Genomic DNA, 27989 nt, shown 5'->3' with positions numbered 1-27989 from the left:
CAGGAAGAGAGGGAGTTACCGAAGGGCTGGCCTTGGAGGGCATTTTACCACACAGAGCTTGTCGCGCAAAGAACGAGGTGTGCTGGCCAAATCCGCAGACGGCACGAAGTTGGGAGTCGCTGGCGCGGAAAGGAGCGAGGCTGCTCACGGCGGGAAGAGCGACACGCGCCTTCCACCGGGAACGCAGGGCCGGGCCCTCGCCGGCGGCCGCGGCAGCGCCGGGCCTGGCGCCAGAGGCGGGCTGCCCGCGGGACGCCGCCGCCCCGGAGAGCGGGGCCCCGGCCCGGCAGCGCCGCCACGGCCCAAAATGGCGGGAGACCAACTCCCGGGGCGGGCCGGGCCGGGGCGGGCGGGGCGAGGCGGGGCGGGGTGAGGCGAAGCCCCGGCAGAGGCCGCGTAACCACCGCCCGCCCCTCGCCCTGCCCCCGCGCTGCCACAGGCGGCTCCAGGCAGCGGCGGCGGCGGCGGGTGAGTGGCGGGAGCGGGGAGCGGGCCGGGGGTGCTGCTCCGGGGAGAGGGAGAGGCGCTGCCCGGGCGGCCCCTGGCAGCGGCGGGTCGCTGCTCCTCGCCCGGGTGGGGCCCGTTTGCCGGTGCGCCCTGCGGCGGGAGCCCCGGCCCGGCCGTGCCCCGGCGGAGCGGGGGAGGGGGCTGTGTGTGAGCTGCCGGGGGTGCCTCGGTGGGAAGGGGACCGCGCTCTGCCTCCAAAGGCGGGAGCCATCTTCTCCGGTATCTGCAGTCTCCGCAACGGGAGCGGCCGGTGCGGTGGGTTACGGGGTTGTGTTTGTGCTAAATAATGTTGGGTGAATTTCCGGCAAATAAAAGTTTCGTTTCCCTACTGCGTGTTGAAACATCATGCCGGCTGCCAGCAATGTGTTGGCATCAGAAATACTAGAGTGTAGTAGTTGGTGTGCACTTTCGATAGTTGGTGTGTTGAGTATATGACAATATAAATTACCTGAAAATACCTAGAATCCCTTCTTCCTTATGCAGTTCTTTGATTGCAAGTGTTGCGTAATGGTGTGGATTTTAAAAAACATTTCTAACTTGCTATTTAAATTGTCAGTGTATGAGGGAAAAGAATTATAAGTTAACGTGAATTTAAAGTAAAAAAAACCTTTAAGGTTTAAAAGAATTTGAAAGTTAGAGAAGCTAATTATGCCATTGTAATGACCAATATTAAAATTGTCAGTTTGACAAATTAGTAATGATAGTGTAAGCATTTTGGTAGATGGGTCATATCTTCCTCGGTGGCTTGTGACAATACACTTAGCGCTCTGCTAAACAAAATCTAAAAGTTTGTAGAATTCACCAAAGGCCCTTAAACCCATGCCACCGTGCCCTTCTGAGGCAGCTTCGCTGCGGGGAGGCCAGGACAGTGCATCCTGCCCCAACGCTCCAGGTTATCCGGTTAATATCCCCTTGAGCGATTTTTCTCGCCTTGTGTGAGGGGTGAAACTATGGTTTGGATGGGGCTTTGCCTGGAACCCATGCTGATAGCAAGCTTTTTTGCTTGTGAATTTGGGATCTGAAAATTGGACTCTGTTACAAAGTTCTTTTTTTTGCCTCTTGGGTGAATCAAGAGAGGTCAGGAGGTGGAACTATGTCACTCTTACCTATTTTAACTCAATAAAAAAAAGAAGGGGAAGGTTTTCTCTTAGGAAGAGTTTATGATACATCCAGATGACAGGTTTTTTTAACCCCACTTACTTATCAGATCTGTGCAGAAATCGTGACTTTTTTTTGATCAACAGGGAGGGTTTCAGTGCTCAAGGAGCCCCTTTTGGACAGCGCTCGGCTCCAGAAGCTCTCTCTGTAGCTTCTGGTCCAGACTGCATTGTTAGCACCTGGGGAAGCTGCATTGGAGACTTTGCTTTGTCCGTGGGGCCCAGTTTCTTGCACTTACCTTGGCGCCAGTTTTTGCTTAAGGAGTTCCACCTCTAAAGGTGTCACTGTGTTGATGCCGCTTTGGGTAGCGTGGATCCCAAAACACCTTTCAGGTGCCTGCAGTTACTAACAGTGGATGTTTTGTAGCCAAATAATGTTTTCTGTGACTGTAGTGTTGCCGTCTACCAAGTTGCATATGTCTAAACGGTTGCAAGGCATTGCTGCACATTGGTGAGAATTGCCCTGTTCCACAGCAAAGAGGTGCGCAGGGTAGTTTTGGTGGTACAGTGGTTCCTTGGGATGGCTATGAATGGAAATAAATGTTGGCCACACTGGGACACTTGCACAGTTTGTCTCTAGGTGGGTTTTGCTCTCGGTAGTGGGCGTGCAGTAGGCTGCTGTCCCGTCAGGCACGGCGTGCATAGACCTGCGGTAACCAGCTGAGTGTCTGCAATTTGCCAAGGTAAGTGGAAAGCTGTGGTGTGGTTTAAAAAAAAAAACCCAAATCTATCATATATCCCATATGCCAGAGATGAATTTAAAGGAAGATGCTCCATTTTTATTGAGGGCATTGATAGAAAGTTGCAAAGCCTCTGAAGACCTGTGACGTTACCAGGATGCTCTGATTTCTGTGGCAGTTTAAGTTTATTCTTTAAAACAAACACTGCCCCCACCCTCACCTTCCCACGTTTTTCGTATTTTGAGATTAGCTTCTTCTGTTTAGAATGTACCCAGGTTGTAGTTTCTGTTCACTTCCCCTCAGCTGTGGAGGTGTGGAGGCTCTTTATCCGTTCAAGACTGAAATCTCAGATTATCCCGTAGCCATGTGTCTCCAGGCTACTGGGATTTACAAAGTGCTGTGACATTCTTGATGAACTGAGAACGGGCCAGGGTGGCACAGAGGATTTACAGGTCTCCTATTAACTTTGTCAAAATTTATTTTACTTTTTAGACCACAATGAATGTGGAACATGAAATTAGCCTCTTAGTTGAGGAGATTCGGCGGTTGGGAACCAAAAGTAAGTACTGTAGTATCTCTGACTGTACAGATGTAGTCATGTTATACATACATGTCATATAGATGTACTCATGGTATATCAATGTATGAACTTGGCAAATTTAATTAAGCAGGCTCAAGTAACCTGAAAACTTGCATATATGCTTCGTATTGGACTGTATGGTACTCCCTGCATCCCATCCTTTAAAGTAGTTCTGTTACAAAGTTAAACGTTTAATCCTCTGCAGCACAGAGGATGTAGGCCTGAAATCCTGCTCCCACTAAAATCAACTGCAAAATTACCCTTTTCTTTAGACTTTCAGTACTCACTACGACCATCAAAGAAGGAAGTTATACCTTCCACCTTCTTCCTTGGTAACTTGTGAACTTGAGAATTCATACACGTCAGTTCTGTTCATCATATTTGGAAAGAATTGATCTGTATGCCTAAAGTAATTCAAGAGTTATGAGTGTAGTCCCAGCCTTCCTTAAACTTGCTTAGAAGGTAGCCTTTTTTCGTAAGGCTACTTTTCATTGTTAAAACTTCTGTTTCTTTATGAATATTTATGCAATTTGTGGATGTGCTACCTGCTCGTATGTTTCATTTCTCGTGCAATTTTGTTCAGTTCCATTTGGTTTTCATAACCTAAATGGATATGAATGTCTTGCATTTTGTATGACTACATCTGCCTTTTAGGAATAACCTAACTAATCTTAACAAATATTTTAAAATTCTTGCTTTGTATGAGAAATTCATTCACATCACAGCTTTTTCAATGTGAACCATAAATATTAATAAGTGGAAAAAAAAAATTGAAAAAAAAATTTCAACATTTTGATTATTTAATTACATTTCCTCCTTATGCTTTGAAGAGATTCAATAGCCTGTGCTGGTCATAGGTTTCAGGAAGTCATCAGTAAAAATAAACATAGCAGATACGTGGTCTTGATATGAGTCTCTGGAAAAAAATGGAAAGTCATGCCAGGCTGGAGATCTGCCTACTGTTTATCATCAGCATTCATAATAAGTTTCCCAATAAATTAGGAAACACCATGGGATTTACTTTCAGCGTTCTGACTGTGTGTCACTTTGTTTCCCCAGTAATCTCCTAAATGAAAGAAAATCTGCATGTGTTTTCATGTTATATCTTTGATTTAGATGCTGATGGACAAGTGAGTGTGAAATTTGGCGTGCTCTTTGCTGATGAAAAGTGTGCCAACCTCTTTGAAGCCCTAGTGGGAACTCTTAAGGCTGCAAAACGGCGGAAGATTGTCACTTACCAAGGGGAACTACTTTTACAAGGTGTTCATGACAACATTGATATCGTGCTGCTACAGGACTGATGAAGTGTTTCAGCTATGCATTAATGGAATTGTTTGAGACAGTGACTTGAAACATCCTCTCAATAAGGCTGATCATTCTAAGGTGTTTTGATGTATTTTCTATATCTTTATAGTCAAAAGGAAACTGTACTATTTTGGAAAACATTCCCTTTTGTAATTCATCTGAAAATGGTACTGTATGTGAACAAGATAAAAGATGCCAGATCTCTCTCTCTTTTTTTTTTTTTTTTTTTTTTTAAAAAAAAAAAATCTCAGGTAACGCTCTTAAATGTCTGGTGGTTATTTTCAACATATGAAGAAGGGGACTGGGAACTTAATGTTTACAAATCAAAATGTGCCATGACAGTATAAAATAAAAGCACATACTTAAATTTATGTAATTCTTATTGCTGTTGTTTCTTTTGTTATTTGTAATCTGAAATGAAAGCAAACTGAATTCTTGTAAGGAACATAGTTAAGCAACTGTACAGAAAGCGTGACAGTGATATAGAGATGGTTTTGCAGCATGATTCAATTGAAAAATGACCGTCCTTCGGAGTGACCAGATTGTGCACAAAAAGCCACGAATGATAGATGTACCTCTTTCATCTCTGGCAGTGTAATATGCTTTCATTTTTTTGTCCCCACGACTTTTGAAGGAAGTGAGTGAGGAGCTCCCTGAATGCTTTCATGCAGTGTTAACTAGAAGTTGGTATAGCAGCTTCAGGTTTTGATTATTTTCCTCACAGAAATCACACTTTCTCTAAATCACTCCAGGTAGAAAGTGGGAGGGGAGGGAAAAGCCCTTTTTATTGTTTTCTAGCTTACTGCTAATTCTTAGCAGGTAAAAATGCTCCCTCTTGTAGGGAGAAAGAGTTCCTGCGTGAGGAAAGCAGCAGTGGGTAGGTAAACTGCTTACTGCTCTGTTCTTCTACTCTACAGCTGCAGCTCTTAAAGTTGCAGGATGGGTGAATTTCCCTTTACTTAGCAGCCTTTTACAAGTGCAGAATGCTTGAAAAGTGTCTCCTTATTTCCAGATACAGGAAATGCACGCCTGGTTATGGAATCCCCACAAAGCTGTGTAATTCCAGCTGCTGCCCCTTTCATCTTTCTTTGCTCTGCTTTGCGCAACAGGAAAACAACTTAAATCCTGTGTGCAAACAGATCTGGGCTGCCTCTGCCTGTGCTGGCCTCAGAATCTGGAGAGCAGGGAAGTGATACACAGAGAAACTTGAGCTGTCTGGGTCCAAGCCAGCTGGAGCAGACAAGCAGAGCAGGAGCTCAGCACTGCTTACTGGTTCCAGTGCCCTGCCACTCCAACGCAGCTCTTCTGCTTCCAGACCCGAGCTGACAAGTGCAAGCACCCCTGCGCTCCGCAGGTGGAAAGAAGGGGGACTGAGACCCGGGCTGCCTGCGTTAGGGGTGAGATCAGACAGCTCTGCGTTACCAGATAACCACAGTTGTTTTTTCCGCTGCCTCTATTTTGGTGACAGCCTGAGTCATTGTCTGGGTTCACAGGATAGCCTGAGTATGCTGACGGATACCGAGTGCTTTTTTGTGATTGTCTGAGATGCCAGTTTTGGTACCGGAGGGCACCAGCCTGCCCCAGCCAGGGAACAGTTCTCTGTGTGTTCATGACAGCTCTTTAAGCACTGAAGGGGCTTCAGTCTTGAACATTTAGGTTTTTTTTTTTTTTTTAAAAAAAAAAAGCCTACAAGAAAACCCAGTAAATTTAAGGCTCAAGGCTGAGTTGAAACTAAGATGGGATAATGAAGAGACCATTGCGTGTGTCTCATTTTGTTTATTCTCTTAACAATGTTAATAAATGTATTCAGGGCTTCTGGGAACACCATCAAGAAAGAGACAGAGAAGCTTGTCACTAAAACACATCTGTAAGAACCAGAGGAGGATGTGACTGTGTACTGCCCTAGGGGCGTCAAGATTGGTTTTCCCCCTGTTTCTGAAAGCAGAGGAGAAACAACATGAACAAGGATGTATATCCAAGAACTTGCCCTCAGTGCAACACTCCATGTATCTGCTGTCCCCAGAATTGTGTAAGCTTCACTTCAGGTTATATATGAGCACTGTTGACTTCGTTTCTAAATTTTTTTTTTTCAGAGAAAATCAAATACTAACATTGCTTCACATGCACAGGACCACACCTCTGTTAAGGAAATAATTACCACAGCAGATGGCCTGGGCACAACGCAGTTCCTGGAGCACTTGACACAATAACAGAAAAGTTAACTATGGGGAAGGCATTACCTGTTTTTTGTAAACAGCAGGACAATCAGCAGTCCCCTGTGATAGGTTCATGACCTGGCCAGCCATGGGTCTGAAGAAAGTTTGTAGATCAGCCAGGAGCACCAGTGATTCCAAAATAGCAAGTCATTCTCCTGACTGCTGGGAAGTAGGAAGATACAGAGATCTTTGACAACAGCATAAAAGAGTAGGGCTGTTACCTGCCTGTGATAATGCTGGGAAATTAGTGAAAGAGTAGCTTAGTTAATTCGGTCTCTATCTATGTAAGGTCCAAAAGCACGGTGGAACTTCGAAGAGAGGTTATATGAGCTCCAGAAATCTAGCTGGTACAATTTCAGATATTACCACTGTATGTCTTCTACAGGGACTGTTAGAGTGGCTGGTGGAGTGGGGTGTATGCACTCACCTCACCTCAGCTGTTTCCATGCAAAATCCAGTGACTGGAGATAAACATGCTTTTCAAAGCAGTTTTGACTAAGCTGTAAAGGTGCTGAGGTGCAGGTTTGCATAACCTCTGTCAAGGGTTGGTAACATCTTAAACTTTGCAGCTGTTTCCCTTGTGAACCTGGGTTTTTGCTGGGAAGTTCAGCAAAGAAAGAGTTGAAATTTATGTGATACTATCTTTTACATGCCCCTCTCATGCTGGAATGAATTTTGAAAACGCATGTTGTGTTTTGCTCGTTTCTCATCTCCCTTCCAAAGATTTGCTGGAGGTGTTCTTTTCACTTCAAGGAATTTCTCTCAGTGACAGCAATGTCACTTTTGCCATTCATATCTGTGTAAATCTGGTTATCTTTACTTACTTTCTTTGCCACAAAAAAACGCTTGAAGGAAAGAACAAGAGTAAAAGGAGCAGAAAGTTCTTATATGCTGAAAACATTGTACTGCCACTGGTACTTAGCAGTTTTATTTAAAAATATTTGGATGTTTCAGAAATAGCCTGAGATTCTCTTCTACTCCAGCAGCACAAAGTGACTATTAAGCATGTTTAAGCAGTTGCAGAGCCTTTGATAAGATGACACAGCATGAACTAATGAATGCTACAGGACTGGCCTTAGGGCTCCATATCAAAACACTAACCATTAACGATATCTTTGTATCACCTCCACCTAGTATAAGAGAACATTTCTAAACTGTTGGTCTACACCCTGCAGCATAATTCATGTTTGGTATTGCCTGAAAATCCTCTGCCTGATAATTGTATGATAGGAAACATGGTTTCAAGGACTTAAAAAAGGCAAAAAAGCCCAACATGTATTTCTTTTGGAAGCTGGCAAAGTCAATAATTTTGCAAAATTAATGTTCTTGTTCATGTCCTTTTCAAGCAAATATGGGACATTTGATCTATAATGGATTTTTTTTTTTATTGTTTGTAAGAAATTGATTCATTCTAAAGCCAGACATGAAGGGTAGAACAAAGAGATTTGAAGGAAGATGAACCCCTAGACCAAAAAATATGTTGCAGTGCTCTGACATCTACTTGGGACAGGTGATCTGGCTAGGTTGAAGAATATGAATTTGTTGACCTGGTGACATATTTAAGCCTGAATACTTTTCAGGACAAAAGTTAGTATGACATACTTTGTTTTTAAAAGCAAAAGTTGATGATATATGCCGAAATACTCTGGTTTGGTTTTGTTTTTTGTTTTTGTTTTTTTCTGCTTCCCTACAGACCAGTCAACTTTTTACTTTGAAAACTGTCCATTAAGCTTATGAAAAATACCGAAACTGTCCCCTTTCATGCATTTATTATGTACCAGAGAAAGGGACAAGGACAAAAGAGAACTGCTTAGTGCTCTCTAATACCTGCAGATAGGATCCAATTCAAGACTGTTAATGTTACAGGTGACACTAAAAACCAATGGTCTGCCTTTTCTCTGAGGTTCAGAACTCATGCCAACTTAAATCTCCTTGATTTTTTTTTTTTTAATTTTCATTTGATTTTCAAGGCAAGCGATCTTCACCATCTTGATCTGAAATGGCATTCTCAAAGAAAATCAATAGCAGGTTGGAGAATTGCTCTGGTGCAATGATTTAAAGGAATCTGTATGGTCAATATTCCCAGGCACTCCTTTTCTAAAAAAAAAAAAGCAGCAGAATGGGTTAGTTAAGGATAAGTGCTTGACAGTGTTTCTAGAAAACTGATGTATTTAAGATCTAGTTACATAAACAGCTTAATGTGAAATTGTTCTAATAACGTTTTCCTGAGGGTGGCAGATCAGTTTAGTTCTGCCACTCTGAGTACAGCTTTAGCCACAGATATGCTGTAGAAACATATTTAAGCAGCTGAAGCTAGTCTTCTGGCAAGTATTTTGAATTAGAACACCAGAAGAGGCATTATCTTGTGGTGTAGCCTAGATGTCATCACAAATTATGCTTATCTCCACCAGAGCACCTGAGTGACTCGGGAGGTTAAATACCAGGCTGGTACCTGGGGAGAGAGTAGTGCCATCTACAGACACCCTCCAGAGTCTTGTCAGATCAGATCCAGATCAAAATTCCTTTCAGAGAAATGCTTACAGTCAGACCTGAGCATTTTCCAGTACAGCATTTTCACGGATACAGCAGCATTATCCATGACCTTGCCCCTTTTTTGGAGCTTATTCCTGCATAAACACTGTAAGTTAAGTGACACTAAGAGTCTTACGGCCACTTTGCCATGCTTAAAGCTGTCCTCCAGAGAAGACGATAGTGTGTACCATGTATTTGTATATGCATATTATGCATACGTTCTGTTACAACATGTATTCAAAACCTGACTATTTTTTCCCAATGGGTTAACACTCAATAAATGACAGTTATGTTTGGATGGGAGTATAGTATTCTGCAGTTTCTGGTCTTTGCTAAGTCTTCTAAATGCCACAGAAGATCACATTAGAATAACTGAGAGTTTGTATCTTGCAGAATTAGGTCTTTTGTGAAGCTTTGGTGATAAAAGACATATTATTGCCAGGTCGTTATTAGTCAAGAGGCCTTGGTCTGTCTCTGCAGCTAATGTTCTAAAAAGCTTCCTTTATACTGTTGTATTTTGGAGCACAGTATGATTTACTCAGAACTCTGCTTTCAGTTTTCTGAGGAAAAAAAAAAAAAGACATAAAGGCAACAGCAGTTGAAGGCGCTCACCACCATTCAGCGAGTTCAGCACTGTGTAGCAGCTGACACAGAAGTCAAGATCCAAACATGGAAATAAGTGCACTATAGGTACCTTCAGTGGCATTGGAGTATTCAAATTCAAGTATGTGACATCTGCAAGGTGCTCCGGTAGCTCCAAGTCCACAGGCATCCAAGGTTTGACTGGAAAACTTTGCTGGGAACCTAAAATCATGCGAGCCTCCATATACCCAGAGGCAATGCCACGTCGTCTGTGCTGAACACCAAAATGCCTGTCTCAGACCTGTGTCCAGAGGGGATCAGCACACACTCATGCCTACACTCCCCCAGGATCTGTGTTAGGAAGCACGGACACTGGGTAGTCCTCAGCCCTGTACAGAAATGTCTGTAATTTTCTTCTCCAGAGTCCACCAAGAGACCTTTCGTTACCTTGGCAAATGGTTTTGTCTTGAAGGGGGTGGGAGCACCTGCAGCGGGTGGGCGCAGGCTGCTGCTAGGCCCTGCGTGCCTGCTTACCCCCTGCATGGCACGTGATGCGCCAAAATATGTCAACGGGTGAAGAGAAATCACTGTAAAAAACTGTGCCTCGGGCTCCTTGGGAAGTTGGTCTGTGCCACTGTGTTAGCAACACTGAGGTTGAGCGGTTTGCTCAGAGCCAAGAATGGGATTCCCTAACCTGTGTTGTGGAAAACAATGCTGCTTTGTGCGCTTACATTCGTATCGTGTGACACTCAAGCAAGGCCAGCCAGCTGGCCCAATAGCGGGGAACTGATGTAGTGAGACTTCTCAGGATTGTTTTCTCCTCTATAAACACATTGGGCAGTTTATAGAATCATAGAATATCTGAGGTTGGAAGGGAGCCATAACTTTGTAGCACACGTCAGCTTGGTCCCCTTTCAAATACCTTGCACAGTGAGAAAAAGAGCTCCCAATCACACCTGGGACCCCATTCACAGATGTGCGCCCTAGTAAGGGTCTTGACAGCTTTGTTGACATTACTGAACACATCTCATCTTAAAAGTATAACAATATGAAGCCCAGAAAATGAAGCGTTAAAAAAATGGCAATACAACAGTCCCACTGTCATCACTAACTTTAGATCTCTACCCAGCAGGCTTCCCTTACATTTTAAAAACAGCCAAAGACAGCAGGCTTTGCATTTGGATGTAAAAGTCCAACCTTCCCCTCCGCAGTCTGCAGCCCGAGCGTAGGCAGGATGTGGCGGTGGGTGACAGCCAGGGGTGAAACGCGCCCCGGACTTCTGCAGAAAGGAAAACGAAACCAATTCACTTCAGAAGCAAGAGGAAGTAAATGGTATAAACAGTGCAAAGTAAACGGTACTGCACATTTTTGGTTTGTTGCAATCCAGACTGCTAGTGATCATGCAAGCACATATTTTAAATTGCTATGTTGATAATCTCCATTTTAAACAAAAAAAAAGAAACATCACTGAAACTGTCTAGAAAAATCCTGACTTGAGCTGTACCTTGCAAGCTGCATGTGTTTCTGTCCAGTCTTATGATGCTTTCCTCTAAATTTAAGAAATAAACCTAATCATCTTTGCATTATTAGTTATAGATGATGGCAATAATCTTGGCCAGTTAATACTATCTTGAGGGTAAAATGCAGACAGTTGGCATTTTATCTATTTATAATAATTTTTAAAATGGCAGTGCCATCCCTTCACTCCCACTCTACATCTCCCCCACACACTCAGCATTTTATGAGTCAGGCTGCAAAAATATCGAGAGGCTGATGTAAAGATGAAATTTTGGAAAGTTCTTTTGTAAAGAATTCTTGAGGTGCTTTTTCTTTGCCTTCCTTTTTATTCTGGCTGTGAAGGGGTTTTTATTAAATCTAAAATCTGAGGGTGTTCAATGGTTAAGGCGAGGCCACAAGAGAAATAATTTTTTTTTCATCAAATTTATGAGAATGTTTCTGCATGTCATAGGACCTTTATTTCTGCAAATGTTTAGGAGTCAATGGGGCAGTGCACATGAGATCAAGCCATGTATGTGGCTGTGAGTATAGAAGCAAGGGGACAATCAGTGTGAATATCACAGGTCTCATCACAGTATTCACTATTTATGCACGTTCCCATCCCCAGCATGAGTGGTTTGTGAGCCGTTCAGGCATAATGTCATGGTCTTGGGGCTTCATGACCACAGCAGTTAGGGATACCATACCATTGACCAGATGGTACCAAGGCCACATCTTGGACATACAATCATATTCTAGATACGTTTGTCTCATGAGAGAGGTTTATATTACCATTTTAACCCGTTAACATTACTGTTTAAAAAAAAATATACTTGACATGAGTTGTGTTTCAGGTTTAAAGGTTCACTGGGGTAGTACAGGTGGGAAGGCTTCTGGGTGACCTGGTCCCCCGGCTGCAGGAAGGCAGCAATCCAGGGGGAGAAGCCCAGGCTGAAACTCCTGAGTGAGCCTGAGATCCCACTGGGTGCTCAGCCCCATCCTGCCGATGGTTGTGAGATGGGGCTCCACTCCGGGGATGCTGCTGTCTGTACCTGGGAAACAGCTGCCTAGCTCCTCTGCTCTCGGCACGGGCGGGTGGGCATGCTGCCTCCAGCTCCCATCGCGCTGAGATGTGGATCTCTGTGTGACTATCCCAAAGGGTAACTATCTCTGCCCTCGTTGGAGAAAGTAAAGTGTGAGTTTGTGTCTCTGTAACAACAGCAGTCCATTTTATCATTCCCTATCTTTCTGTTTTAGTTTGTATCTGTAGTGAAAACATTTAAATTGAACAGAATTACATCCCTTCTTGCTCTCTTCCATCCCCTAAAGCCCAAGCAGCACAACCCTACCTGTTACATTGCAAAATATCTCCATCTTTGCATAATGGGTAGACAAAACAACCCTTTGAGAAGTCTTAGCCCATAAATCCTAGAAAAAGCTCTTTGTAGAGGAGTCTGATCGCAGAGCCCATCCCTGTGTCTTTTCAGGTAGCACCAGGGCTTTTTGTTGGAGGTTCTCCAGAGTAAGTATCGTTTCTTTGAATCTGTCCGTGCGTGTTATGCACTGTTAACCTAGTCCTGACCGGAACATCTACTTTTCTGATGTAATGCAAATGATATATCATCTAAAATTCCATTTAGTAGCTTTACAAGTAATTTTTTCTTGCCAGAGTTTGTTTCCCACAAATACAGCTAAATGTATTTTAAAAATCCATATAAGACAGTGTTTTGCACCAGGGATGGTGGTGAGGTAAGATAAAGATGGTGCAGGGGTCTTTCTGGATTTCAGTAACTACAACAAATAGATTAATAAAATAGCCATTTTTATTAAGACAGACTAAAGAAAGGATCATAGATAGTATGCCCCTTCAGATGGTGGGCACCCCACGTTTGTGCAGCATCGGACAGGCCCCAGATAGATTTTCCCATGGCAGATCCCTCCAAGGAGTGGTTCCTCCTTTTTGGTCCTTCGAGCTATTAATTTCCTTACAAGAAAACAACTCTATTCCTAAAGGACGTTTGCATGAGGACTTCTCACTGCACTTTTAGATAAGGGCAAGATCAGGCGGGTGGTATAATTGCTGGTACCAAGTGGGAGCTGCCCACAGGCTCCTCTGTTATATCAAGGTGGCCGATTTTTCTCCGGGGCCAGGGGATCCGTGAAGCACACCGCAGGCAGAAAGCCACGCTGGATGTGTGGCATGGCACGGCACGGCACGGCACAGGCCAGAGGCTGCTCAGGTTCACTGTGATGTGCATGACTGATTCCTTGCTGCACAGCGGTCTCCTGGTCAGGATCACTACACAGATGCTTTCAAATCTTTAGTTTATTCCTTCTAACAAGCTGCTAAGCTACTCCTTGGCTCATCTCTGAAATTAAGTCATTTAACCTACTGGTGGTAGAAGGAAGAAAAAATTGGGGAAGTGCATTCTGTTGTTGTTTTCAAGTAGAGTGACTGGTCTTTCAGAAAACTTGGGTGTTTCACGTGTTGGGGTGGAGCTTAAAAACTGTCCCAAGGGGAATTTTGCCAAATGCAAATTTTGTATTATGAAAGAACTGTATCATCTCACATAGAGTTAGGATATTAATAGGTACCTAATCCTACTAGGTGTCATGTCCTGCTCCTGTGCCTTCTTGTTCTTACAAAGACTCGATCTTTTCCAATTTTCAAAGCTGCCAGGCACTCTAATGTTGGCCCATGTTATACTGACCTGCACACTTCTTTTCCGCCCTGTCGTATCTAAAGCGTCGATTCACTGTCCGTGAAGCAGCCTGAAGGAACTGTGGTTACTGTCAGGGAGGAAGTCTGTAGCAGCAGCAGGGACATGACTGAGTCTTATTTTGTAATATTTACTTGCTTTAGTCCAAAAGACGCTCTCTTCTGCAGTCTCCTGCCTTTGCTCTTTGCAGAAGTTTCATTTCCTGCAAGGTGGAGGAAATGAAGCAAGAAGCCTCATTAATTCCCAATCTTGCTTCTTTTTCTTATCGCTGTTCTCACCATATGACAAAATCCCTGTAAAAAAATGAACAACATTTAATTAAGAGTTATCTTCCATTGCACATACACAAGGAACCAAATTAAGGCTGCATGGAATGTGTCATTTATAATTCTAGAGTGTTTAACCTCAGTTTAGAGCATGTTATGTAACTGCTGTATGTATGAACATATATACATATTGATAAGCATTATCTCTGTATCAGTAAGCATTTATACATACAAGTCCTCCATGAAGAAGATGGATAAGCAGTGTCTCGCTCTGGATTCATGTATGATTTATTCCTGGTAGCACACTCCGTCCTCCTGCTTTAAAAGGGCTCGTGCTCAGTTACTTTGGCAGGATCTCGGTGGTGCAAATGCAGGTGGCAGAAAGATTGCAGCAACCTGAAAAACACTGTTTGTTGTACAAGCTTGAATGGAGCTCCATGAAAGGTAGGCAGAGCCCTCATCACCACTCCCCTCCAGACTTGCAAAGGCTTGCTATGAGGCAGAGGTAGCAACTGAGCTCCTCTGAAAAAGGTCAGATATCTTTTGCAATAGCAAATATTTATCAAGCTAAATATGTAACTCCTCACAACCTGCACATACAAGCCCAGTGTGCTCTCTCAGTCACGGCAAAAGGCAGGGAAACTTCTTCTTCAGAAGAATGATTTTGGTATGCTTATAAACTTGATAAACTTAAAAATGCATTTTATTCTTTTCTCTGTGGATACACAATGGCTTTTAGCAGCAAGTGTAATGTTTAAACACATCCTGTCTGATCCAGTGTCACTAATTACATTTTACTGAGCATCACCAATTGACAGCTGTTTGCTCCTAAATCCTTTTTAGAGCTTTCCTTTCTTAACATTTCCTACTAGCACAGTACTAGGTCTCAGGCAGTGCAGGTCCAGTATAAATAATATGTAAACTGGATGCAAGCTGTGTTTTCCCTCCAGTCCTCAAGTTTAGAGGACAAGATGGTGAAGATGATAATATTTTCCTACTCTCCAGCTGATGTTATTCATAGGGATAAAGCTGCTGCACTTCCATTATTTCTCTACTTCTATTTTATGTAACTTCCACAATTTTGTAGATGTCCTTCATCTTTCCACCTTTTTTTTCTGCTTATTATAGCCTGGCAATCTCATGGAAGCCAGAAAATTGCTGTTCCAACTTCTTTCTCCTTGCAGAACAAAGCACTTGTTCACCGTGGCTTTGCACCTCACAAAGATGGCAAAATGATGTACAATTATTACTAGATCAGAAAAGTTGTTTGTGCTCAGTTTGCACAACAGCAGGTGATTATGCCAAGTGCAAACTGCTGTACAATTAGGCCCAATGTTCCTAAGTATATGCAGAGCTAGAAAGGGTAAATTTTACTGGAAGTGTTCCAGCAGAAAGTATTTGATCTTGATGCTTGTACTTTGATGTTTGTTGAATATGTCTCAATCAGAGATGTAGGATTGGGCTCAGCATATTCAAAGCAGTTTGAATCTTTCAAGATCACACCTTTTTTCCATTTCCAAACCTGATGGTTTAAAATCATCACATTCCACTGTAGCTGAAGTGATTTATATGTCTTAACAGTGCTGCAAACTGCAGTCTTCTAACCTGGAACTCTCTCTGCAAGGTATGAATGCTCCCCAATGATTTCAAATCACTTCTCACACTGTAAAAAAGACTATGTGATCAACACCCTTAAAAGCTCCTTATGTTTGGCAAAGATTTACATTTAAATCCTAGATATGTAAAAAGGCAGGCTGATACAAACCGCGAGATGTATTATTTTGTAAATTCAAATGTGAAAGGTATTTCCTAAGCTTTTTGCTCTATCATTCAGCTAAACATATCAGAGTCTGTAAAATTACTCTCTGCCGCTTCACTTCAGCAAGTTCTAGTAAAAAAGCCAAGAAAACTGGTGGGATTTTTTTGGCATAAAATGCAAACTCTACCACTATTATATTATGATTCCCTAAACTATGTACTGTCTCTGTTTCTCACTACCCTTTCTTCTCTCCGTTTTCTTCTCCACAGACTGTACAGAATTGCCTGTTCAGCACAGGGTATTGTTTATATAGATGAGGGGGTGGCTCTGATACCATACAAAGCAGATCCAAAGCTGCATTCAGGGATTAGAGTAAATCCGCTGGATTTCTCCCTCCTCCTCCCTTTCTATGAAGGGGTCATAGAGTAAAAGCACGTGAGGTTGGATCAGCGGGTGTTGATGTGTTGGTTGGAAGCAGATGGACCTTCCAGATTTGTTGCCAATGGATACACAGGTATTTGCACAGGTGGAGTAAGAACGGTGCAGTGTGGAAATTCTCATGGTTTTTTTTTTTTTTTTTAACACAGAACAGGCTATCATTTTACTTTCTGGAAAGAAAAGGGCAGTACTTATTGCCTTCCCTAACCAGCTGCAAGCACAAAGTCTGTCCCCTCTACCCTTGTGCACATGACCACCACCTTCTCTCATGCTGGGTCTGTCTGGAGATGGACTTCTCCAGACACGTTCAAATCCTTGTCTCTTCCTCGTACGCCTTGTAGTCCACAACACTTTTGTTTCCCCATACAGCTGGAGTCCTTGCTGGTATATGTAACCTCAAAACTATGGTAAGCTCTAATTGCAGCTGCTGGGCCAGTGACTTCAGCCTCTGAACCCTTCTTTCCTTTCCTCCCAGCATCCTAATACAATGTCCTTCTTGAGACTAGTCTCTTGAATTTGAATCGGCAGAGTTTTGCCTCTGAGCTAGTAATGTCCACAGGGACCTACTCCTTGATATTATCCCTTCTGGATGTAATGCCAAAATCTGTGTGTTTGCCTTGTCCCATCAAACTGGGGCTGAATTCTGCAGTCAGCACATCACTGCCACATCACTACAGTCAATCCCATTCAAGGATATAATGGAAGGGCAGTATCAGCGATGTACAATACTTGTGGTGCAAAGAGTAAAGCTTTTTTGATAAAAGGATCCCTTCTGAGCATGTGGCTAGGGGATTTCAACACCAGCCCCGGGAGGGAACGAGCTCAACCACATAGTTCTGTTGTAGCACAGAGAATTACTGCTGTGTTAGTAGGGTAAATCAACTGTCAGCTCCCCCAGAGAGCTATGTTTGGCCAGGCATCTTGTTTTCTCTGCTAAGTTTTATGTTAGGGTTTATTTATTTATTATATTTTCTTTCTTTCTTCTGTTGTGAGAGGAAAGGGCTGCAGGCTGAACAATACCTGCGTGCTTATTTCAAGACAGGCAGTCTCATGGGCCTACAAGCTGTGAGTCTATAGGATGAACTGAGTTATGACAACAAGAGCAAGAAGTTTGTATTGTTCTGCCTTTGAAAAGGGCAGAGTCAGCTATGGGACCTGTGAAGCATCTACCATGATGCCTCCGATTTTAAGGAAAGTCCAGACATAGATTTTACTTTTTAATGAGAAGCTTTTAATCTGCACCTGTGTTTGTGTGCACACTTATGAAATGTTGAAAATTAAATGGAAATGAACCATTAGCTGGTCTTCAAAGTTTGTCACTGCTGTTTTTTGCGCTTGCTATTTTGCTACTATAGCAGCAACCAGAAGCACCTAGAACTACTGCATGGGGCTCCTTGAGAACACAATTCCTCTCAACAAAGAACGAACAAGTTACAAGAAGTAAAAAGTTAGAAAGTTCAATGTGCTCCTGGCAAACTCCAGAGTCCTGCTGCCCATAATGTCCATGGAACATCAGGACAGGTTGGCTGCTGCCTTCCCGTGTTCCAGAGGAGCCAGCTTGAGTCTGACTCTGGGGTAAATCAGTTTTTGTCGCCCGAGAGAAGCAGCATGAAAACAAACTGGAGTGTTTGGGTACCTGTTTCCTGGTCCTGGCACTGGCTCCAACTCTTTCTGTGACAGCTTGACGACTCATTTTTCCTGTACATAAGATGAGGGTAGCAGTATTTACTTACTCTGCAAGGTGAAATGATGATTAATTGGTCTTTGTTTTTACAGCCAGATATACGGAGTGCCATTAGCTGCAGTGCGTACACACATACCCCCTGGGCAGGCTGTCTTCGGGCTGCTCTCTATATATGTAAGATTACATACATACTTGGCAGCATGGACCCCAGCAGAAGCAGCTGCTTTCAACCCTTCCTGAACCAGGGAGGGAGGTGCCTGGATTTTTCCTTCCTCAGTCCCACACAGTGGTGGTTTTTTGTCTTTTACGTGAATATTTAGTACAGACGTGGGTGTTTTGAAACCACCTTGTTAACCTTCGCTCATATTCTAGGTTGGCCCTGTGCATCGTGATGAAGATCCAGTGGACGTGAGCTGGCAGGTGTAGGTGGCAAATTGTATTACACGTTGCCCAGGCATATCATGCTTGTCCTTCAGTGAGGGCAATGCCTCCTATGAAAGCAAATTTCAATCTAATTGTAACAATATTCTTTGAACATAATGAAACATAATAGAAAAAGGTTGTGATGACAACAATATAAATCAACACAGCAGTTAATGAGAAAACCCTACAGGCCATTCATGTGTACACTCCCATTAACTGGTCTTCATTCTGTAACATCATTTTTTTTCCTGTTTCACTGCAAAGGATTTACAGGTTTGGACGCTAAATCTATTTGACTTTTGTAACAGAGTAGTGAACAACACTGCAATCTAAATCTAAACTCAATACCTGACAGAAGTACTCATGCTCATTAGAGATGAGGAAACTTAGGAAAAAAAAAAAGCTCAACTCTTCCAAGAGACTTCAGCTATTCTCTGTATTTCCAAAGACTGAACATCACCTTCACTCTCTCTGCTTGTTTGATCATGTGCCTGGGGCTAGCCTCCAAAAACCCTCTATGGATTCGCTAGAATTGTTAGAGCTCATGGCATCCCTACAGGTTCCAATGCCAGCTTCTCTTCTCTGTAGTGCAGAGTTCTATACTACAGAAAAGAGGGAAGGAGCCTTAATGATCTACCCTAGAGCCCACAGCCTCACTGGAGAAATCAAGGAATGATGGCAAATTAAATAATGAAAGAGACCTCTCAATTTTTATCTAGTTCCTCCTTCCTGACTGGTAGCAAATTTTTTGCTGCTGAAAATTACATATATATACTACAATTTCATTATTATCATTTACACTGAATTCATCCACGTTTCCTAGTGTGAGAGTTTGTGATATACTATCCACTTTTCCTTTTGGAGCTGAAAACAAGACTTCTTACAGCAGAGACCTTTCAGCCTGTAACAGGTGAGGAGGTTGAGTCTGGAGGTGACGGCTGTGCTGTTGGCATCTTTGTACCACCTTTGTGTTATTTATCCCTTTTACCCATCCCCCTCCTGTGCACATCATCCCGCCTATTTCTTGTGGCAGAAGTGTACTGAGTTGTTACCTAATGGACTCGGCTTCTGAAAATCACCAATCTCAGATGCTCAAAGCAGCAGACAGGCCCAGAGTAACAAATGCCCTCACATTAATGATATTTTTCTGTGGTGAAGAAAGTACATTGAGGGTTCTCTTATCTTCTCCTTTTTGAGATTCCAGATTTCCCTGAGCTTTTTTTCAACTTTTCTCTGAAAATATCTGAGGTGGACTCTTAATTCAGTGCTGTGCCCAGCAGTGTGGGCTTTGAGAGAGACCTCAAGGTGCCTGGATGGTGCCTCTGTGCAAGCAGCCCGGGAGGACCAGCGTACTTGAGAGGGAGGAGGTAAAGCCAAGCATAAGTTACAGAGTGAATAAGCACAGGGAAGATGGTGCTGGGAAAATCTCCTGGGATCTTGCTGAGCCAAGCGCTGGTGGCTGGCCACACCGTGCCCCCTTCTGAGAAACTGTCTCCAGTTTGCTGGTTTCTACCGTGTTCAAGGGAGCGTGATTTTGTACATTATTTGTAAACAAGTGGACCTGTGTCAAAGACTCTTGCCTCTCTTATCATTAATTTCTCTTTCTAACAGAAAATGTCTACAGAACTTTGACTTTTGGCCGTTAGGGTTAAAACACAAAAAGAAGAGGAACAGTAATTTAAATACACAAGTTGTGTCTGGTTCTCTTCAGGCATTCTGAAAGACTAATTTTCTTTTCCTCCTTATCCCCCATCTGAAGCACCTATTGTCTATAATGCAGGATTCACTCAGGAATGTAATTTCTTTTGGAAGCCATCCTTCCTTGGTATTTCTGATTATTTTTTTTTCCCCTTGGAACTTCCCATTTGCAGGAAATATTAGTAATTTCTGAGTTTGGTGTGATTTAGGCCAAAACTGAATTTAAAAAAAAAAAAAAAAAAAAGGCTAATTGTCCATGAGCTAGGAATATGGCCTTTTCAGATAGGTTTATCTAACTAGAATACTTCTGAATTAATGCATGCATTTTTATATCATTTCAGGATAACATTCTGAGGTTCTTAGAAGCTGCTCTGTAAATGCATAATGCTAGTAATTTTTCAGTGTAAGGCTTGACTTCATCCATGGATTTCAAGGCATTTTACAAAAGACAGACATATCATGGTCCTTGTGCTAATGAATGGGAAATTTTAAACTAAAGAGAGGATGATTTGCTCAATATCACACTGTAAATATGTGGAATGGCTGGGAAGAGAAGGCAGATCTCCTGGAAGGAAAGTCAATATTCACAAAAAATAGCCAGCAGTCACCATCTCTGTATCTCAGCATGAACTACCAGTTTAATTGGCTATGTACATGATTTCGAGTCACTAATACAGGGTCTATTGGAATTGAAGCTATTTCTGAGTTACCTCTCTCAAAGTTTCATTTATTCAGGGGTTTTATTACTGTATTTACAGCATCCCATTTGTCTTGTTTTGTTGGCCTGTAGAAGAACAGAATGTACTGTTCTGCAGACACCTGAGTCTATACAAAGAATGAGAGACTATCAGTAGATAAAACTGGAAAAATAAGAAATAACTAAGCTACCTTTGACATCTACAGACTCAAGTTAGATTAGTAGAGAGAGAAAGGTCAAAGTGCTGGCAAATTCCTCCTCCTAGCTGGAGGGAAGTGAGCAGAAATCTCAGAGGCAGAAGTACATTCTTCAGTGGGGAATTTTGACTGACAATATAATAGACTGAGCTGGGAGAAGAAAGAGGGGAAGGAAAATCTTCATTGATGCAACTTTAATGTAACTGCCATAGCTCTAAGAGGTCAGGTTTGTCTCCATTTAATATTGCTGAAGAAGATTTGGAAGTAAAACAATTAGTTGAACAATTAATGTAAAAACAACTAGTTGAAAGAGATCTGTGAATGACATCATTGAGGCTTGGAAGAGATTTTCCAAGTTTAATTTCTCGGGTTTTTGCATTGTTTTCATACAGCTACAAATTAAATGCTCCTGAAAGCAAATGACTAGGGCCTGGATCCTCAATCTGAGATTCAAAGGCCTTGTGACATTTAGCAAGCAAGTTTTCTGTTTCCTGTACCATTATGAACTCCTTAGCAGCAGCATCTTCTCCTCTCCTCATCTTGTCCTCATCTTCTCCCCTTTGAGGGTCCATGTAACCAAAATCCAGAAGCAGCGCTGTCCTAGGACCTCTAAGCTGCCTGGTGCAGACTGACTCCTGTGGTCACAAGCAAATCCAAGAAAGGGGCTCCACTGGCTCCGGGGTCTTTGTAAGGCTGAGATGTACTGCGGGCTTTTCTTTGGCATCTGCTCATTTTTATCAGGCATATTTGACCCATATGCCAGAGCACAAAATTCGGTGGATGCCGATAGCAGGGTAGCAATTGACTACCCAGTGTTATCTAATCATACCTGTCCACATCTCCTGTAAGTCTGGGGAAAAAAAAAAAACAAAAGCTCACACAGACCTATAAGCTATTCTATAACAGATCGAACGCCTGGAATATGCCTTTCTCTAAAATATACTTACCCCTTGCTATAGTTACACACTCCCTCAGAATGATCAGTCTGGAATAGCTCTTAATATTAAACTCACAGCAGCAGGAGCCGTAACAGGACCCAGACTCGGTGCATGCTGAGGGGAACAGCTGGTGCAGAGAAATGAATAGCCAGCTATTGTCCTTGCACCTGGCTGGTACCAGCTCCTGCAGCCGGAGATGATAAACAGGGCAACCACGGAGCTGACTGGTGTATTTTTCTGGAGAGGCATAAATTAAATCATAATTGTGCCAGAAGTATATGATGTGTAAGAATTATGTATAAAGGAGATGTGTTGAACATCGTCTTACCCCCACCCACCAATGAAAGCTTTTTATCTCTCTTGTTTTAGGGACAGAAAGACGTATGGGGGGGGTCCTTTCATAAAGTGGAAAAATGGGGAATAGCCAGATCAGGGAATGCAAATGAGTCTCCCGGCACACTGGATGAGACTCTAATCCTCATTATTCTTTGTGGACGCAGCGGTGATTTTGATTGTTGCTTTTGTTAGCTAAATGCAGCTAAGACATGACTTGTACATGAGGCCCATCTGTTTGTAAGAGCAAGGATGGTGGGAGAACAGCAAACGCTGAACTCAGCCTGCCCTGCTGCTACAGTGGAGAGCATACACAATTATTACAAATATCAGTGGTGTCTTCAGACATGGGGTGTGGAATAACTGGCCGTTATCACCATGCAGAGCTTTACTTTGTGACTGGGAAGGGGCAGGTTAGCCTGCTGCACTGGCTGCACTCAGGAGGCTGGAGAAACCCCGTGCCTGTGCTACAGCTGCAGCTGCTCTGGTCCCAGTACTGGGAAATAAGGTCTGGGGCAGTGGGAACAGGTTTCAGGACAAGCTGAATATCATGTTCATGCTTTGCTGGAGCCAGGGCCTTCATTTTTGATCATTAGTGCTCAAACTCACTTGAGCACAGGGGATTGCACACAACACCACTTTCCTTAATTCTGTGTACAGCTCTGCAAGGCTTTGCAGTTTCCTTATCACGGATGTCTAAACCAATCTTCCCATTCAAATGAGTAATAGCAATTAGTAATAACAGACCCCATCCCCTGAGATCTCATTATAAATCCCTAGACCCCGGCGTTTACACTTCGTTAGTGATAGCGGGAGGCCGATCCCCTGCCTGTTGCTCCCCTCAACACGGGAGACGGATCCCAGGGACTGAAAATGATTCCTCACTGGATGTTTGGAAACTCAGTCCAGGTTTTCAAAAGTAAACACTACAAAAGTGATATGAACACTTCTCCATCCCTTCTCCTTCAACAACTGTTGCTATACCACCTTCCTACAGGCGCCGAGAAAACTTGCCCGTGTGTTGCTTGGGGCCTTTGCAAAAAATAGCATCCATTATTCAAAGAATGAGTAACAGCTCACAGATTACATGTTGTGTTTCCTTATTTTGTTAGGAAATGCCTGGAAGAAATGCTAACAACTTCTTTGCAGTAAACACTCATGGAGAACTGGAAAAATTTCCAGGTTGTGGATAATTTTGTGTTTTGCAACTTCCCACAAAACAGATACTTTTCGCAGATGGATGATATTCCCTTGGAAAATCTGTGCACTGCTTGTCATCTCAGCAATAACTATATGAAATTGATATAATTTCCTTTAACTTCATCACTTTTGAATAGCAGCAATGAAGGTAACAAATGCCACCAATTTTCCCTCAGTAGTTGCAAAAGCTTCGAATGGGCTGCTCAGGAACCGAAGCTTCCAGGACTTGAAAAATACTTGAGTCTGCATTCAGCCAGTTGCCACAAATAATTTCTGAGGTGAGGCACTCACATTTGCCCATTAAACCACCTTTCCCTGGTAAACTTCACTGACCAGCTGTGACAAGAACAGCCTGCTTGCCATTACTTCATATTAAGGACAGAGAAAGACGCTTTGGGAAACCCAGATTTTACTGTCTTAAAAATGGGAAGGATTCATATAACACTACTTAGGAAAAATTATAAGTGACTTGTAGGACTAAAACTACTTAGAAAGAGTGGGCTGAAGAACCAAAGTTGCTTCATCTCTTGCTTTCTGAGTTTCAGCCAAAGCCATTGAGAAGATGGGAGCTGCAGTGCAGATGTTCCTGGGCACTCAGCTGGGGGCTTTAATAACAGGGGATGGGAGGCGAAAGGCCACTGTGGCACCAGTGGAAACCACAGATGGGGACCACAGAAGGAGAGGATGAGGGACTCACATCTCTTCTGAGAGAGGATCTTTGAAGGATAACTGACTGGAGCCCAGAGGCAAGTTTAGTCATTGTAAGTAGCTGAGTGAGCAGCAACCTGTTATCTGGAGAAGTGACAGTAATAACTAGCAATAAAATGAACCAACCAAAGTAGTCTGTTTGTCTCTCACAAAAGATGTTTATTTCTTTATTATGGGTAGTTCTATTTGATCAGCTTGAAATTGGATTTGAATGAACATTTTAAAGTTGTGCAGGAGAACTGCAGAGGTCTGAGTTCAAGTTTTCATTGTTTTAATCTAATTGTTTTTAACCCTATGCTTCTACAAAAGTACCTAAATAGAAAGTTTAAAATAGAGGATATTTTTCTTAAGCATTTCAGATGGGATGATCCCAAAATGATTCAAAACCTCTTCCCATTAGCGCTCTCTCATGTTTTCTGACGGCCATAGAATGGAATATGGCATGTGCTCTCTCTCTGTCAGCAATTTAAGAAAAATGGCACTATTTTGTCTACTCCCATTTCTTGTCAAACGAGTCTCTTTTCAGCATATGACCCTGACTTCAAGTGTCTAGTCTGTATCCATTGAGAAAGTCTTGTTTGCTCCTATACCATCATACTGATTAGGTGCAGCCATTTATTTCTGTTATTGATGCTTTCAGCTCATTTTTTAATGTCAAAGGAGATTACACCAAGAATGAAATACTGACCAGTACCCATAAAACAAAAATATAGTGCTTATGGGAATTTTTCTTCTCTGTAGAAAACAGTCTTAATACATTTTCACAGTCTCTTGATCCTTTCCATGTGCATCTCTTTTGAAGAATACAAATGAGGTGTTTTTTATGTTCCAAACCAAAACTTAGTGAGATTGACCAACTTGTGAACATTGGCAGATCAAGTAAGCTAAGGTCAGCTTACTGGCACCAGTACAAACCCTTTGTATAGGGAAAGAAGAAAATTATCAAAAAAATAAAAGGTTGAGAAAAGTGGCTTGTTTTACTAAAACCCTCCTTGTTTATGTATTAAAGGAGGAGATCATATATATTCTGATAAAGGAGCTCCAGAGAAAGTATGGTCAATGGAAAAGATCCAGGTGTGAATAGAAATCTGGTTAAGTTTTTCAAAATTTGTGTGAGTAATGTAACTACTTACCTGTGTTTTAAAATAACCAATTACAGAGTGAAATAGTCACAATAACTCTGTGCACGATACCTAGAAAGAAAGAGAGAGGCTTATTTTTGGGTTATGAAAAACAAGGCTTCTACAAAGGATTGGACTGTGGACAGAGAAGTTGCAGTACCGGTTGGAGTGGAATAATTGCACTTGCCAGAAAGATGCATCTCCAGGACAAGTCCTGGCTGATGATGTGCAGTAAGGACCTTGCAGACCCAAGCAGAGCCACCTCGCTTCCGTGGGATGGAGAATGGGAGAGCCTTTGTGGGGGAGGCTGGTGGAGACCCCTCACCCTCATGTGGAGGGATCCTCATGACCCCCCAGACAACCATGGGTCTAAGCAGGAAAGCACCTGTGCCAGGGGACTGTGGCAGTCTAGTTCCCCTACCAGACCAGGCAAGGGAAATTAGGCACCATACATGGTAGCATCAAGAGAGTTGAGATGGGTTTCCCTGTCCGATAATATAGTATGTACTCTGAGCCTTCTCCTGCCCAACACACCTGCTCCTACAGTCACTGCTCTGACAAAAACTTGTCCTAGGCCACAAACCTGGATGATGGCTGGCTCAGAGAGGTGGGAATCCCTGAACCCCCTAGACAAAGGCCACTATCTGTGTCTTTTCTGGTGCCATAAGGGTTTTTGTGGTGCTGACCACAGACACACCCTTAATGATGCCCAGTTTGTCTTTATCAAGTCAGCTTACAGACATCATACCACTTTAGAGAGGAAATTTCACCTTGCTGATTAGCCAAGACCCCTCTTCTGTCCTCCTGGTACTACTCACAAGCCTCACAATACACATTTAACAATGGTGCTTTGTACCCATAGAGGGCTTGTCACTACTTCATTAAGTAGATCTGAACAGGAAAAAGCCCGAGAGGCAGACACCTCCCCTGTGTGAGCCAGCAGGTAGTTGTCACACCTGTGGAAGACATTCTTCACCCCCAGAACATTACGGCAGATCTCCATGACTACTGAAACTGCCATTAATTACTTGATCTCTGCATGTATTTCTATGATTTCACCCTGAGAAGGTCCCACCTAAATATGGCACAACCCTCAGAGAGCGTAAAGGCTGACCAAGACTTCAATTTTGCAAAACTGATGTTCGGGACATTACATTCTTGTACCCAGCCATGGCATTAAAGCGGTTACTCCTCCAGCTCCTCTGATGCATAGTGAGGACCTGCTTTCTTGGCTCAAACTGGACCATTTAGTCCAACACTCCACACCCACTCCAGGCACGAGAACCAGGCATCCATGGGCTTTTTATAGGAAGACTTGAAGAGATTTCCTTGGAAGTCTGACCCCCTGTAACTGCAAGCAAGCACATTTATGAGCCTGTGAGTGTGGCAGTAGAAGGGATACATTTTTTTCTGGTCTTGGAAACCTAAAGAACTATGGGTGAAATATGCTTTTGCCACAATAAATGGGAATTCTGCAACTGAGATGGCCAGGATCAGGATTTGCCCAAACTTGTGGCCCCAGAAATTGGCCACACTTTCCTTGTTCCTCTGGTTTCTAGACAGAAATGCAATTTAGAGACTTCAAAGCTGTGAACTAAGGTAGGCAGGACATTTAGCTACGGGGGTGCTAATATACTTAAAAGCACATCCTTTCAGAAGGTTTTCACCAACACAAGAAAGTGCTTTAAAAGCTCTCTAAAATGTTGATGTCTGCAGGCAAAGAAACTAGGCCATGTGACTCAAAACTTACTGTGTTAGCTGCTTCAAGAGTATTTGAAAATACAGCTGCTAATTTTCTCAGAAGACTGAGGCCCAGGCTATTGGTACAAGACGATTCAGGATGTATGTCCGGTTTCTAATAGGAAGAAATCTGGGAACTGTTCCAGGCAAACAGTTTGGCCAGTCACTGTAGATAAACTGTAACTTACAAGATGTGGTACCTTCCCATTTGACAGACCTCACTTATTACAGGTTTTCACTTCTCCACTTTGACTTGACCTCTAGAACCCACAGAGTTCATGCAACCTCTAGCCCTCCCAGCCTGGATCCGTCACAGACCACTGACCGTAACTGCTCTATGAAGGCGCATTCTTGCACGCTTTGTGTACTTCTTCTGTAAGGAAATCATGGAAACCTAATCTGCAAGATCTGGGTCAGAAGGAAAAAAAAAAAAAAAAAAAGTTAATTTACTTTCAAGGAAAAGCTTGCCAGGCTCAGAACAACTGCTCAGCCTGGGAGCTGGCGCGCCGTTCTTACGACAAGTTGTAATTTTTATTCTCAAGTTGGATAAACTGGTAGGCACCAACATGAGACACCGGCAGGTGACACGCAGGAGCGGGGACCCGCTGCTCGTCGGCCAGGTGAAGGCATGCGGCGAGTGCTGCTGTGCTGCAGCCGACTGGCAGCATCCCGCCTCGCCGGCCGCGGGAACCCCCTGAATACTCGTTACCAATTTCCCGCAGAGCCCCCCGCCGAGCCCGGACTCCTGCAGAAGTCGAGGCTGCTGCCCCTCCACGACGTCCCCCCCTCGGGGCGCGGCGGTTCCAGCTCGGCTCCCGGCGTGCGCGGCGGATTGACAGGCTTCATCTAACCCGGAGCCTAAAACTTCACCCCCCCCGCTACCCCTCACCCACGGAGCTACCCCCCACCAGTAACTCCGCAAGACGAAAAATCTCAAGTCGAGGCTGTAATGTTGTAAAGCTTTTTCCTCCTTAACCCACACCCTCCAGCACGAGACTGCATTATTTTTAT

General features: G+C 43.2%; 1 protein-coding gene across 4 annotated transcripts; it reads left to right on the top strand.

Annotated features, from left to right (window-relative positions):
- The first annotated feature begins 34 nt into the window (after positions 1 to 34).
- On the top strand, positions 35 to 4600 carry ABRACL (ABRA C-terminal like). 4 transcript variants are annotated; one of them, XM_042796197.1, is made up of 4 exons: positions 453 to 468; positions 2245 to 2347; positions 2837 to 2903; positions 4041 to 4600. In XM_042796197.1, exons 3-4 carry the CDS (start codon positions 2843 to 2845, stop codon positions 4223 to 4225), a joined length of 246 nt encoding a protein of 81 aa, XP_042652131.1. In that variant the 5' UTR covers positions 453 to 468; positions 2245 to 2347; positions 2837 to 2842; the 3' UTR covers positions 4226 to 4600. The 4 variants fall into 4 exon arrangements, with proteins under 4 accessions (XP_032839142.1, XP_042652131.1, XP_032839141.1 ...); XM_032983251.2 differs by lacking the exon at positions 2245 to 2347 and having other exon boundaries at positions 35 to 468; XM_032983250.2 differs by lacking the exon at positions 453 to 468 and adding an exon at positions 482 to 762 and having other exon boundaries at positions 2245 to 2903.
- The last annotated feature ends 23389 nt before the right edge of the window (positions 4601 to 27989 follow it).

Source organism: Tyto alba, unplaced genomic scaffold (assembly GCF_018691265.1).
Source record: "Tyto alba isolate M040663 unplaced genomic scaffold, T.alba_DEE_v4.0 Super-Scaffold_22, whole genome shotgun sequence".
NCBI lineage: Eukaryota > Metazoa > Chordata > Aves > Strigiformes > Tytonidae > Tyto > Tyto alba.
Note: the sequence above shows the minus strand (reverse complement) of the source record. Positions and strands in the feature narration are given on the sequence as shown.

Excerpts from the sequence above, each read along its gene's own strand:
- ABRACL (XM_032983251.2), top strand. The coding sequence starts at position 2,843 with ATGAATGTGGAACATGAAATTAGCCTCTTAGTTGAGGAGATTCGGCGG. Across the intron at positions 2,904-4,040 it reads TCGGCGGTTGGGAACCAAAA|ATGCTGATGGACAAGTGAGT; the intron begins GTAAGTACTGTA and ends TCTTTGATTTAG.